Source organism: Pogonomyrmex barbatus, unplaced genomic scaffold (genome assembly GCF_055798465.1).
Source record: "Pogonomyrmex barbatus isolate J1 unplaced genomic scaffold, ASM5579846v1 scaffold14, whole genome shotgun sequence".
Taxonomy (NCBI): domain Eukaryota; kingdom Metazoa; phylum Arthropoda; class Insecta; order Hymenoptera; family Formicidae; genus Pogonomyrmex; species Pogonomyrmex barbatus.
The window spans coordinates 2935871-2950673 of NW_028297110.1; the positions used below are offsets into that span (position 1 = coordinate 2935871).

Genomic DNA, 14803 nt, shown 5'->3' on the forward strand with positions numbered 1-14803 from the left:
GCTGAAAATGCAGTTGATTATACAAGGATTATTTATTTACGGCGGAAATTAATGTCGGTCGATTACGGTTGTATTATTGCGCGAGTGTATCATGTGCGCAACATGACGTAATGTCGAATATGTTAAATGAATTCTGACCACCGGATTCGCGAGAGAGAGTGTGCGTATGCATGTTTGGGAACCTCGAATAATAACGACGGCGTGGCCGATTAATATGTAATCGCGTCGCGCCGCGAAGATGTCAGGAGGAATGGCCAATAACGATATCGTTATAAAATTTTCTAAACATATTGCAAATCGTAAGGTGAGGAGCCATGATCGTTAAAGAAGCGAACGTGATATCCATTATCCTGATGGCGCACTTGAGGAGAATATCCGCGCATTATAATATTTCATCTCGGAAGCGATCTTTTTATGATATCTTAGACCGCTTTGCTCACCTTAGCGTACACCGCGAGAAAGGTAGTATTTTTTAACTAAAGAAGTTAAATGGAGAAATAAATATCTCCACATAATGATGTTATTTTATATTACATATCAATATTATTTACTTAGTTTTAATTGAAAATATTAAATGAGGTGTTTTTTTGCCGAGAATATCCATAAAGAGAGTTAATTGCATTCACAAATGAAATACGAGAGCGACGTAAATAATCAACTGAATTTTACGTTTTAATTTTTAATTTTTCGTTTTAATTAGGATTAATTCTATCTCGATTTTACGTTTAACAAAGATTTAGCCGGTGCGTCCGTTGAAAAATTTCAACATCATTAATTGCCAATTGATATGGTTTTCCATGAGGAATTATAGTTATCCCATAATAGGGAATTCCGGAATATGTCTCTAGGTACGTAGGTAGGTATTCTTTGACGCGAGGCGGAAATTAGGTTTTCGCCGCGGGCGAGAGAAGCGTAGACTCTCGTTACGACTGCGATGTGTGTGCCCGCGCCTGTACCTGGGTGCCTGGCGAAATTGTATGATAGAGAAGAGGGATGCTCACATATCACGTTGATGGTGTGCGTGCCGACCACATTCTCCGTGAGCTTGGCGTTAGAAGCGTGGCAGATGACGACGATGCTGCGGCTCTTGCGATTAATGCTGAACGTCACGTTCGAGCTGGTGATCCAGCCACCGTTCGGCGCCACTTCCGTCTTCGAGGCGTTGCTCTCGAAATTATGCCCGTCCACCGTCCACTTTATGTCCGCGGGCGGATTCGAGTTCTCCGTCGTACAAGTAATGAGCACCTGGTCGTCCGCCTTCGCCTCGGTCGGACCGCTGATGGTTACTCCGGCAGGCGCAACTGCGGATCGTAAAAGCTCGAATTAGTTCACGTGGCGACGTGGTTCATAAAAAAAAAAAAATCTACGGCGAAAATAGTAATAGCATAAAAAAAAAAAACAGCTACGTAGGTACGTAGATACTTCGTTGATTTGAAATAAGAGCCGGGAATCCAAATAAATACAAACTGTTAGCGGATACAAATATGCATCGGTATCGATATATAACGACAATGCAATGCGGAAGGATACCGTGAATTATTGTGTTTTTTAAACTCGATATTCTGCTAAGCAAATTTTTGGGGAGCTAAAAATCATCGCTCGAGAAACTAATGTCGCTCACCGTCGTAAATTTTCATTTTTGATGTCGGCCGTAAAGATATGAAATAAAGTTTACCGACAGGCCGTCAATAACTACAACAGTACGGCCGACAACCGTTTTCCCTTAATCGTAAGTGTACGATAAGCTAGTCGCGGTATATTTTCTAGCTTTATCCGCATACATCACGCGAACATAAAGTTAGCAAAATTTCAATTTGGATAACGCGAACGTAGCCTCGGCGAAAATAGAGAAGCGGAATTATTTATGCGGCTGTTCCGTCGGCAAGAGATCGTCCATACGCTGTGCAACCTTAGTTGCGCAATACTATGCCTTGCGATAAAGTAATGGTAAGTGCCACAGACAGGCACCAGGCAACGTTAATATTCTACACCTTAAATACATCTCAAGTATCACTCGCGAGAAATACGCAATCTTGCACATTGTGCAAGATTCAAGAAACAGAAAAGAAATGAATCTTAAGAGCAATAAAATTTATATATTTCCATTCTTTTATATTCACTTCATTCATTTTTGAATTTGTTCAGACATTGCAGACATTAAATTATTCCTTGAAAGTATTAATTCGGTTTAACAAAATGAAAAATAAAATTTGGAAACATCGAACGTAATCCTGCATGGATTAAATTGAAGCATTTCGCATTATTCCATTCGCATCGACATAAAAAGTACAATTATATATATGTAGCTATAGGCGAGATATGTATTATTAAATGTATTAAAAATTCAAGCTCATTATTCGATTCCGGATTAATATAAGGAATAATATAATAATTCGCGATTATATGAATATAATATGCAAAAGATGGATAAAGAAATGGGGGGGGGGGTTTCTCGGAGCGTTTCTCGAAATATAATTTGCAACGTTTTACCTCTATCTAACCGCGCGTAATTATCAGACGTGCGCGCTGCACGCGCGCGCGCGCGCGCGCACGTACACACGCACACACGTACACACACACACACACTTACAAAGCACGGTGAGATCGACGTGCGTTTTCATGGGCTGCACACTCATGATGTTGAAGACCTCGCATCTATAGCGGGCCTGGTCGTCCTCCGCTCGGGCCGTAAACGAGAGCACGTTCTCGCTGAGGCCGGGGACCCTGCGATGGGCCGCCGTGATCTTCACGTCGTTTCTGTACCAGACAATTTCCGCCTGCGGATTTCCGCCGCGTGATCGACAGGCGAGCTCTACATTTTGACCGCGCTGCACGGTCTCGCCGTCGGTGTAGCCCTCTATGTACGGTGCACCAGGTGGATCTGTGAGGCAGACACCGGGCGGTGATGCGCCGTTATGTACAGAGGCGTCGCGCTAACGAAACTTATTTGAAAGCGTAATCCGGATAATTGGGACTGAAAGTCGTTCTCAGCTCAGATAACTCAAAGGGGCGATATGCATGCGAGATTTGAGAGGAGCTCTACAAATACGCGCGGATTCTGCCTCGCGCGCATTCTAACTCTATATATTAGACGAATTGCAATTTATTCCCGGTGGATTATATTACATGATAAATTCAAGCTGTGACTTGTGTTACGTTAATTTCGGTAATAATTGACGAAAGCAACGTTTACACGATTTTACAGTTACCACCGCAGACCGGCGTCATATATCTTCAAATTAGCAACGTTACTCTCCGGTCAGCTTTCGTCAGCGTTTTGTTTTACCTTACGTTAAAACAACTTCTTTGTTCACGTACAAATGAAGCTCGCCGTCAGCTTCTTCTGCATTAATAAAGCATCGCGTGAAATTAAAGGGCGCGCGGACTCGAAATTAATGTCGACTCGTAAACTTTTCGGTAAACGCCACGAACCTTAATTTCATGTAACACCCGCAATGCTTTTTCTACGACGATGTATCGAGTGCGCTGACACGACATGGCATAAATCGATCACGCGAGCGCATATTTTCGTGGCATACATATGCCCGTTGTACACTTACAGAAAACGGAAAGCTTGATGGTGGCCCGCATAGGCCTGTCTATGGGTATCGCCGGGTGGTTTGCCTCGCAGGTGTAATCCATCCCATTATCGTCCGCCGTAGGCATGATGGTAATAGAACCGTGAGTGTCGTACTTGAGCAATTCCTTGGACGTCTCCCCGGGCTTGACTGTCTCCTTGTCTGTAACATTGTCCGCGCAAATCGCGAAATAAATACCACCTGCCACCTGCTTCTACTTTATAGTCGCGAAATTAACCGCTTTCCTTTGATTATTATTTTTTGCCTTTCGCGCTGCTTGACAATTCAGGAATGTTAAATCGCGATAAATTCCAATTGCCATTTACTTTCTTCTTTTATCCCATAGAGCAACGGAATTAATGGTTTTTCTTGAATCATTTATTTTGTTCTTGATGACTCCCTGAAAACAAGTACCGCGTGTTTATCGATATTTTATCGCTTGTAGTTGTATGTAAATTAATTTCAATCGCACAATATTGATTCTTAATCTAAATTCAAAGATATTTTAATCGTTTGATTATTCGTGTATCGTAAAGAGTATCGAATTAATTAATTTTAGATTCGTGAAAAAAGTTTAATTATTTACAAACGATACGTCCAAAGATGCGTGATTTACATTAGAGCAAATTCGCGAATATACGCAATGTGTTATGAAAAAAATATTTGCGATGCAGCTCTTTTTATAAATCTCCGCTTAAAAGCTCTGGACAAATTTTTGCGCGAAAGGGCGACGCATGGCTCTTTATTTCATGCGTCGCGATTCGCAGTTTTCGGAGAGGCGTCGAGGATACAAATGCTCTCAACGGCGTCGCGATTTGACTGGATGCGTAACGGTCGGAGGAAGATTGCTGTTAGAATGACGAGCGAGATGCGAGCATCGTAACAAAGGAAACGACGTGATTTATTCCTGCGCGACTTGCATTTTGTACTGTTCACAGAGCCTTGCTGTTTTTAGATAGCGCACATCCAGCAGACGTATAGCGAACGCTAAAATGTCTCGAGCAACTCTCTGGTCTCGATTTCTGACGAATGTGAAGTCGCGTTAAGTTTTGTCCGATAAGAAATGCAAACGTTAAATAAATTTCCACGCGGAGCGAGGTAAAAGTGATTTTTATCGCAAAAGACTTACTTTATCGTAAGAGCAAGAGCTGTTTGTGATTATAAATAAGTTCATAGGCGTGACTTTCATTTTGCGTTGCACACTGCGTTGCTGAATTTAAATGTTATTTCCTGTTTTTAAAATATATTATTAAATTGCGAGGGAATTGCTGTTCACGTTACATCCAAAGGGATAATATTAAAATACGTAATGTAAAATAATATCGAAATACTCATTTTACCTTCCATCGAATAATCCGCTAAATGTAAAGAGCAAATTTGTTTTAAATACCTATAAATTCATTCGCAGTCTGCTTACATGTATTTCCCGATAACAAATACATGTTACATGATAATCACACGATGTTCGTAAAAGTGCATACTTTTCTTTTCCATACATTTTGCAGGCGAGATGGATATACGCGACACTCTTGAAACGTACGTAGCTAAATTTCTATAACGTTATTATTGCAATTACATCCAATTAAATAATAAAATGGCAATTAGAATTTATCAAATGCTGCAACGACGACATTCAAATATTTGTACATACACGATAGTTTTATATGTTAAAAAAATTCTTTTCTTTTTAGATCATAAAACTATTTGATATTACGTGACTGTTTTTATATCTCTCTGAAATGAAGTCATCTTCTCTTTCTTTTTCCCTTTCTCTTTTCGCCTTCTGCCATATATTAATTAATATTTCATCACGACGAGAAATAGCAGTTCCTGCATTCATTGGATATTCATTCGTTCATTCCTGCCCATCGAAATAGTTAATGACGCGTCTTTATGCATCGCGTTTCACAGAGAAACTTTTCTTATCTACTTTCGACTACGGCGATCTTGTATTTGCAGAAAATTCAATCGTATTTATTTCACGAACACCCTGCGCGTCGCTTCGCGCCGCGTCCCTTTTTTCACTCCAGCCCGCCGTTCTATTTATCGATGTTCTTATCGGGATATATTTTAACCCTCCGCGCGCCGGATGGTGGTAAAACGGCGAGCCGGCCGATGGCAATCGTCTCTTTGATCTCGTCGGGCTGTCTCGTCGGGCTGTCTCCGGCCGAATGTAAAAACGCGAGCGGCGGCGCGAGCGGGAGAGGCAGGAACGTCAATTTCGGTAGTTGGAGCGCGGCCAGAGTTGTGTGTCACGGGATCGATCGAAGATGCTCTTGGCAACTGGAAGCGGCGCTAAGAGGGAGAGGCATCTCGACGCCGTCCCAATCTTTTTCCCACTTCTACGCGCGCGTCGCCCGATCAGCGCCCCGACGGCAGCTTGCGACGAAAGCGCGAGATTACTTACTCGCCTCCGAACCAGAGATCGAATCCACATCGGACAAACGGGCGCGAACACGAACGAGCAACTTGGTCCAAACGGACCACGAACAACACTGTCAGTTATTCATTCGTTGTTTGTTCACGTTTGTTCCCTTGGTCTGGATTCGACCGTTACTTCGTTTAATTTGTAATTATTTAACAAGTTTGATTAACTCGCAAACAATGTAAAAGATTGTTAAAAGCAGCGGAAACGTCAGTTCTGTAAAAGATACAAAGATTCTTTGGACATTTTCTACGACGCTTGTCTCCAAGTCTTAACATACTTTAGATAAGTTTGCTGATATAAATGTAATAGTACAAAAGAATCTTTTATATAATTTATATGAATTTAATATTCCTTTCTACGTGAAAGGCAAATAAAAAAAGTTTTTCTTAAAAAGAGATAAAGAAATTTATTTTAAAATAAATTAATGTAAACAAAGCAGATCTTATTGTTTACAATAATTGTGTAAAAAAAAAATTCACGCGTCGATATAATATATTTATTAAAAATACAACTTTTATACTTTGTTGATATAACGATGTTAAACGTGTAAAATCTCTATTATCGCTCATTTTATACATATCAATAAAAATTATTTACTGGATGGAAAAATTCAATCTAACTTTCCGTAATGTTTCCATTTTCCAAAAAATTTAGTACAATGTAAATCTGGAATTTAACGTAAAAATTACATAAAAATATACAGCGCATATTTGACAGCGGTTATAATGTCAAACCTGTGATGACACACAGGACAATGGCAGTTTAAAAACCCGCTTTTGCGCGTTAACGTTTAGAATTATTTATATTCGGTCGCGAAATTTAATTAGGTGATACCGCATTATTAGATCAGAAATGCGCTTATCTGTACGTATAATGCGGCGTTCATTTAATCCTCGTCGTTGTAATAGCCATGATATATTCATTCGCGCGCGGTATTATCGTAATCGAATATCAACGTGCGTATTACGGGGTAGCGTGGAACTACTTACCACCCTGGATGGAGACTGCTTCGATTGTGGTGTCGCCGCCCTTGATCTGCACATTTCCGCGATACCAAATGATCGAAGCGGCCGGTTTGGCCGATCTGACAACGCATTCTAGGCGCCGCGATTCGCCCACCTTCACCTCGATTATTTGTTTATTCGGGTGATTGCTGATCTCCACCTTTCGAGGAGGCGCTGAAAAAAAAAAAAAAAAAGAAATGTTATAATACTTTTAAATTCTTGGGATTGCTACATTTTTCAATTATATAATATTTATATAATATAGAGAAATTTTTGTTAATTGTTTTTATAGAGTATTTCTGTTATATTAGTAGCAATAAAAAATGTGTTACATGCTTTCTCAAATAATACTTTCGTTAATAAAATACATAAAAGAATTTGTATTATTTATTCAGTAATAAATAAAATATTTAATATCAAAGATTTTAATTCGTGAAGTAATTTTTTTATCTTAAATATCACTTAATTTTATCTTTTGTTATTTGTACTTTATCGATTTAAGGAACAAAATAGCTTGCTCTCTTGAAACTTGCGACCGCAGGTATTCCATATGCTAATATTCTAATTTGCAATCGATTTACTATTAAGGAAAATGAACTAAACGTCATTCCTTATAATTTTTCAATATTCGATATTAAAGTAATTGAATCTTAAATTAAAATTCTACTTAAGTTCACTGAAAGTTAATTAACGAATGAGATCCTCTTATTATATTAGTCTCGAATTTTGCTTCGTTGGGAGAATTTATTTTCGTTTCTTCGAAAATTATATGTCGATGTTTTATACACAGAAAATATTCCACCGTACAATATTTTAATAGAGTGTTCTGGGGATTAATTAAAATCGAAACTAACATATAAATATGAAATTGTAATTTATTTCCGAGTTACAAACGATCGGAGCTGTTCAACGCTACACGTGAAATTTGCATACACGTAAATGGATTTGCACGTATACCAATCTATTATCTATTGCTGACTTTTTCGGGAATTTCGTAATATCCTTCCATGTTTTATTGAACGGCGCGATTATTTAATATTATTCATCACCGAATATATATCCATTTAAAATTTTAAAATGTTAAATAATTTATATGTTTACACATATCTATTTAAATAAGTTAAGCGATTGTTAAACTCGAAATCACGAAACCGCGAAGTATGAATAATCATTCACCAGATGAGGAGCGGCGAATCGCGCGACACGCGCAACACGGCGGTCGTCCGTGAACTGTTCGGCAATTCGTTCGGAATTTTGTTTATTGTATCATCTTTCTACCTACCATTTCCTGGAAGCGATAAAGCGATAAGGACAAACACCTGGCTTGTGCGCGGCGCGTGGCGCGCGTCCGATTGTGTAAACATACATAGTATCCGCGCGGCAGGGGGTTGTTACCCTTGTGACCTCGCACTTACACTTGGTAGCGCGACGCGAGAGATGCCGGACGTGTTCGCTTCTCAGCAAACACTTAGCCTTATTATCGGCTCGCATGCTATCGATTCTCACGATTAATGATTTGTGAGCGTGTCTACGATCGCGACGGTTATCTATCGCTGTTGAATTCAATGACGCGCCAAAGTCCTTCGCTCGAAATTTCCATCCGCGTTGATTCACGAGAATCGCGCGCCTTCGTGCCATTCGTATCCTTTCGCGTTGTTTCCACCGTCACAATGCGTAGTAAAATGCATTAACATCGCGTGCGATTAATGTCGCAGGAGAACATCGCGTAAAGTGTCGCATCGTCGTCGCGTATCCTGATGATTAGCGCGCGCGCGATAATTAACCATGTTCTCTTCGAGTGAATTCCCTCCGAATGTTGGAAAGAAACAACGACGAAAAGGTATGTAATTTATTATTTACGCTTGTACATACATGAGACTGTAACATATTTCATTATGTATATTTAAAAATAAATTTGTGTTATATGTATGTATAACAAATAATTTATTAGGCTTTCTATTAAAATAAATTGGAATAATTCATCCAAATAACAATTAAAATTAGTTCGTATAATAATGATATTTATCTTGTATAATAACGTATTTACAATTATATTGTACATCGTGTTAAAAATATACAGCGATATTATTAATCAACTTCTCTCGATCTCCTGTAATTAATAGTTTCAACGCGTTACAACTTTCAATTTTTAATTTATCCCTAAAGTACAAAAAATTAGGTATTGCACGGTGAGTACGCCGTATATTGTACGAACCAATATTTTAAATTATTTAATTTCGCATTGAAATCTTTTTGCGCTCGCTTTTTTGCGACCTGACCAGGGATCGCGATAATTACGTCGTCATGCGCGATTGCATTCGGTTAAGTCGTATCGTAGACGATGTTTAAAATTGAACCTGTACGCGGCTGCGTACCGTTAAATGGTCGTTTCGAATAAATTGCGTATATCGTATATATAGATTTTCGGACAGTCGGTGATAAACGACGCAATCTGCTGATTTCGGACGATCCGCGTTCGCCCTTGTTTTATAGCACTCGATTTTCGCGCGCCAATCTCTCTCCACATCCACGAGTTAATTTAATGTCAGAATGGCGTACGCGCGCGATTTATTGCCGAATTCTATTAAGCGCATACAGAAAACCGTGCTCATCGACGCAATAATTACATACGGGATGTGGCTCTATACGTAAATGCGTAATCGCATTTAACCTGATCGAATTCCTTCCACTTAGACGCGATATAACTCGCGTGTAGAAAGTTGCTACCATGGAGCGAGCGTGTAGATCCTGTGAGATAAAGAAATTATAGCTGATGCTTTGAGGGATGTTTATAAAGTTCTCATTTTATCTATGATTAAAAATTGATAGTCATTACGAAACAGATTATAATTGATAAAAACTTGATTATAATTTTATAAAATAGACGTTTCGACATATCGGGTATTTCTCTCCCAACAAAAAAAAAAAAAAAAAAAAAATAAAAAATTGATAGAAAATTGATTTAAATTGTGGTCGCATTTTTCGAGGAGGGATTTGATGGAGAGGAAAGTTCGAAAAGTGAGAAGATGGATTGATAGTCACGTGATTGATCCGCTGATTTGGATTTAATGATTATTCTATTGACCCTTATTTTCATCGTTGACAATATAATTTTTTTCTTTTTATTGCGATCCTATTACAAAGTGAAAAGCCGTCATTGAAGTATGTTATCGAGGGCTACTTGTGTATCCATTCAGGCATTCGCATTCAATCGGTCGACAATGTATCAATTCGCTATTGACACAGCTGAATGCAACGTGTAGTTCGTGCAAAATACCTCGAATAAATAAAATCTGAATTATGACGCTGCCGTTATTCCAATAGAACTTTATTTTTTCCGTTAATAACATTTTATTCGGCGCCGCACACCTTTGTCACATTTTCGGAAAATTCGAAAATATCAATAAAGCAGCTAACTTCTTCATAATTCTATATAACGTGAGCATATTAAAAATGTATTATGCACATATGATTATAAAAATTATATGAATAGAAACTAACGGCAAATCGCTAAAAATTGTTGATAGTTTAATTCCGAAAAATTGACGTAAATTGAATCGGTAAACTGTCGGTTTAATTGATTTTAACTGACAAAAATCGAGCTCGTAATATTCCACGTGTTATTCCGTCAGTTAGTCTTCCGCCAGTACGAAAAATTTCCTACGAGATGAGAAAAACGCTGCTTGCTCTCCTTCTGAGAAATTCGTTCGAACAACGGTGGTCGTTTGTATAAAGGAAGAGACCCCCCTCGATCGAAGACCAAACACATTTACGCGCGAGCGGTTCCATTTTTACGGCACGGTTCGCGTAAGAGACACTTTACGCGGCCAAACGACAACGACGACACCGACAACGACGAGGAGAAGGAAAAGGGCGCTGATGCTGGTTATCCTGGTCGCGCTACTCCGTCTGTCTCTTCGAGTTTATATTGGCAGCCGTTCGGAAATCCTCCGGGGGATGCGCGCGACGAGGTGAAGCAACTATTACGCTCTACCCCCGGAAGCTACTTCGTCACCGCGAGACCCGACATAGCGCATCCCGGCATCGGGCGCTGCGCGCTCCGATCGGGACCCATTACCGATCCGAGATAAATTTTCCCACTTCGATATCCCCCTGGGCGCATTCGAGAGGGTCGCGTTAGTCTTCTCGGACTCGGTGAGTGTTACGCTACGATGCACCGGCGCCGATGTAAAGCGCGCGGTGGATGCATCCGCGGGGTAAAACGTAGTAGGTAACCGGTCGTTACCTAGCGTGCGTTTCCTGACGGCGGTAACTGCGAACATTGTCGCGGCTGTTGCCTCCTCTCCTTCACCGTATCGTATTGTTCTCCGGGAGAAATATTGCCCTCGATACCGCTTTCAACATTTAAACGCGCCGGGCATTGTGTCTCGTACGTTTTCGATACGAGTGAATCTGGCGAGCTTTCTTACGATGCCTTCGAAAGCCGATAACTTAACCATTAATTATAAGAACTTACGATCCATTGACAATTTTCAACAAAGGGAACGATGATGTATGCTTAACTTGGCAATTATGTATATACGTACGATGCACTCTGTCTTGTCTTTGAAGTTCTCAGGCAAGAAATTACTTTCGGGATCAACTAAAAATCAATTAAAAAATAATCACAATTAAAAATTCATTAAAAAATAATTACAAAGATTACTTCGATCTTTCTAAAATACTTTTGCGTTTTCTATATTTTTTCATATTCTTCTCTTTATATATTTCTGCATATTTTTCTCTTATGAAGGATTTAGAAATATTTTTTATTATGTGTACTTTTATTTTCATATGTCCCATCATCACGAGACATTTTCTCGGCTTAAAATTAAAATTATTCAATGAATTAGAATTATTCAATTAGAATTATTCGGTATCGCGATTTTTTAATTTCTGATACTTGCGCGAAAAAAAATACGGAATCGTTAAAGCCTGGGTTGGGATAACGGAGAAGCAATTGCTGTTGATACGGAATAAAATGCTATTACTGTAATAAGGAGAATCGAATTAAATTCAAATTAGAGTGTTGGTGTGAAACGCGATATTTAACGCTCTACCGCGTTATCTTCGATACAAACTGGTCTTGGAAGATTGCAATGTAAACGTGTAATATTTCGAGGGGATCATAATTTCTAATAAAAACCTTGTAAATATCTACCTGCGTTAATGCCGTGACAGCTCATTTAAGAGAAATGAGCGACATTTAGTGATATACATGTCAGATGACTATTATTGGCGCCTATAATTTGCAACCGTTTAATCTCACCTTTGACGCGAATCGCGAGTCATTCTTGAAAAGATTGCCCTCGCGGAAATTGTTGCGGAATTCCACAGATTCTCGGCCGACGTCATAAACGATCTCTTATAGATCCGGTTTTGGTATATAGCGCTTCAGATAGGCACTGTTAAAATGTAATTACATCTCGTTTTACGAATTACGATCGAAATATATAACGCAGGAACGTAAATCGAGTTGTAAAACTTTTATACGTAAAGCAAAACTTGAACTCTTGCATAAAACCGCTCCGATACGATATTACAGCTAGTTGCATTCGCAACGTATTTCATCGGCAACATTGCCAACAATGCACTATATTGAATTTGCACTGTGTAACAATATAATGTTGAGCTGTAGCTATAACTAGAAAAATCGCATTGTCAACTTTTTTTTTTATCCCGCGGCGATTTTGGATATTCCTGTTGCAAAACCGAGGTTATAAAATTACAATGCTACAAAATCGGATAACGTAAGCGGAGTTTAATAAAACATTTTGAACAAATTTTATAAAAGTATCGCGTATAGATTTTCGAAATGACATTTTATTCAAAACGCGCCGAGATTAACGCCGAAACGAATTTACAAAAATCTCTCATCTTTATTGTGCGCGCGTGCATCGCTTTAACATCGCCATTGAATGCCGTTAAACGGAATATTAAAGACCTCAATAAAATTATTGAAACCGTACCGTAACGCTTTCCGATATCTATTTCGATTTCATTTGAATCGCCTGAGATACGCTGTATAAAATAGCAATCGGGGAACAATGCGCGACGTTGAGTAAAGATGCCAAAAGGGGGTGGCGAAGGGGCGAGACAAATGGAGACACCGTCTCTCTCGATAACGTCGCGCCGTTACAAAAGGCAGAGAGTACAGGAAGATGGTGTCAATTACGTGTTAAATGCTTATTTAGTCGTCGTTCCCGTCTGTCCCCGTCCCGTCTTTCATTCGCGCCTCTCTCATCCGGTTTCCCCGTGGCCGCATCCGTCTCGGTTCTTATCTCTTCCGGGGAGGGGGGGGGTGGGGCAGTTGCGCGTTTTAGCACGGAGGAAGAAGGCGCGAAAGTCGCGAGGGATCGCTCTAATTACACGGGGGCCCGAAAACGGAAGCGGAAAAGGCAGGCAAGGAGGGAGGGAACGGCGGGGGACGGCTTATATAGTCGCGAATATTTCACGAAATCCCTCGAGTGAGTATCGCGACTTGAGTCGAGGAATTTATCCTCGCCTTTATGCACGAACGCGCCCCCCTTCCTCGTAAGTGGATTCGACCGGGATTTATAGGCTAATGATCGTTACAGCTTCCGATTGTGCGCGTTTGCACCCGTAATCGCCCTGCCCGACCGGTCGGTCGATCCTTCGGAACGTGCGCTCGTCCAGAGATTATTGGGAAACTTCCTAATCTCGACTGGCCAACGTACGTCCTTTGCCGTATACATTGCGAAAATCATAGATATGCGAATCACATACGTTACCGCGCTCATGATGGCGTATGCAAGCGCGAAGCGGCAACTTCTCAGAGTTGATAATTTTTGATGCATCTTCCCGAAGCTGTCATACGTCATAATCAGGACAAGAGATATCAAGGAAAGTACTACGCGTACTACTTTTATTCTCCTCGCACACGTACGATTTTCATGACTGTGGATTAATAAGCGTGTTTAAATAAAATTATTTTTGACAAAAATATCTTGACAAGAGTAGCCCGAAAGGGTAAGGGTTTGAAATTAAATTCTCATAGATTAATATGTATATTTATTTGCTACTTCTCTCGTCCTACGGCATAAAAAGTTAATTTTATTTTCCATCTTTCATGTGTTCTACCTTTCAATTTTAAAGAGTAAAATGCGATTCGCACAGACAGAAATTTGATTGATGTGGTGAAGATACTCAATCGCAAATCTCTTTACCGAGAAAAGGAATTACACACATCGCATAAATTCACTTCGGTCTTCTCCCGTGCGAAAATGTCGTGCTATACGATTTATGCTTCGTTTTATAGCCATTAGTTCAAATTAATAGGTGTCCTCACGCCACTGCACGTTTATTCCTCACGACTAATCGATAGTCGATGACGCGTTGTATATATCGCGACTGTACAATACAGATGGAATCTGTCTTTCGGCTATTACTCAATGCGCTTTCGATAAAGCAGACAGCAACAGATCTATCTCTTAATTAGAAAATGGAAGTAGCGAATTTTTTAATTCCATTACTGCTAATAGCCTTTATGTAATAAATAATAATAACATTGTTAGTTACACGTTGCAAAAAAGGCAGGTTTAGTTTGATTATAAGATAACTACACGATCGGAAGATCGCTAAAGAAAAATTGTGAGACAAATATAACTTTATTATCCATTATTAATGGCTATCAATGTCAATTAAGATTGGTAAATGTAATATCGAGCGAATCCATAATATCTTTGAACAAGATTAGTAATTAATTAAAAGTTAATTAAAAAAGTAATTAGATAATGGCAATACATTATGATTTATACCGTTATCAGCATGTA

The 14803-nt window shown here is 39.4% G+C and overlaps 1 protein-coding gene across 7 annotated transcripts in view; it reads right to left on the reverse strand.

Moving 5' to 3' along the window:
* sns (sticks and stones) overlaps window positions 1-14803 on the reverse strand; it is a 266845-nt gene that overhangs the window by 19566 nt on the left and 232476 nt on the right. For all 7 annotated transcript variants that reach the window (XM_089073093.1, XM_089073091.1, XM_089073092.1 and 4 more), the window contains exons 4-7: window positions 6996-7184; window positions 3561-3740; window positions 2591-2881; window positions 1002-1301 (exon numbers count right to left, since the gene is read on the reverse strand). In XM_089073093.1, coding sequence (XP_088929219.1) covers window positions 1002-1301; window positions 2591-2881; window positions 3561-3740; window positions 6996-7184 — 960 coding nt within the window. The remainder of the gene's footprint in view (window positions 1-1001; window positions 1302-2590; window positions 2882-3560; window positions 3741-6995; window positions 7185-14803) is intronic.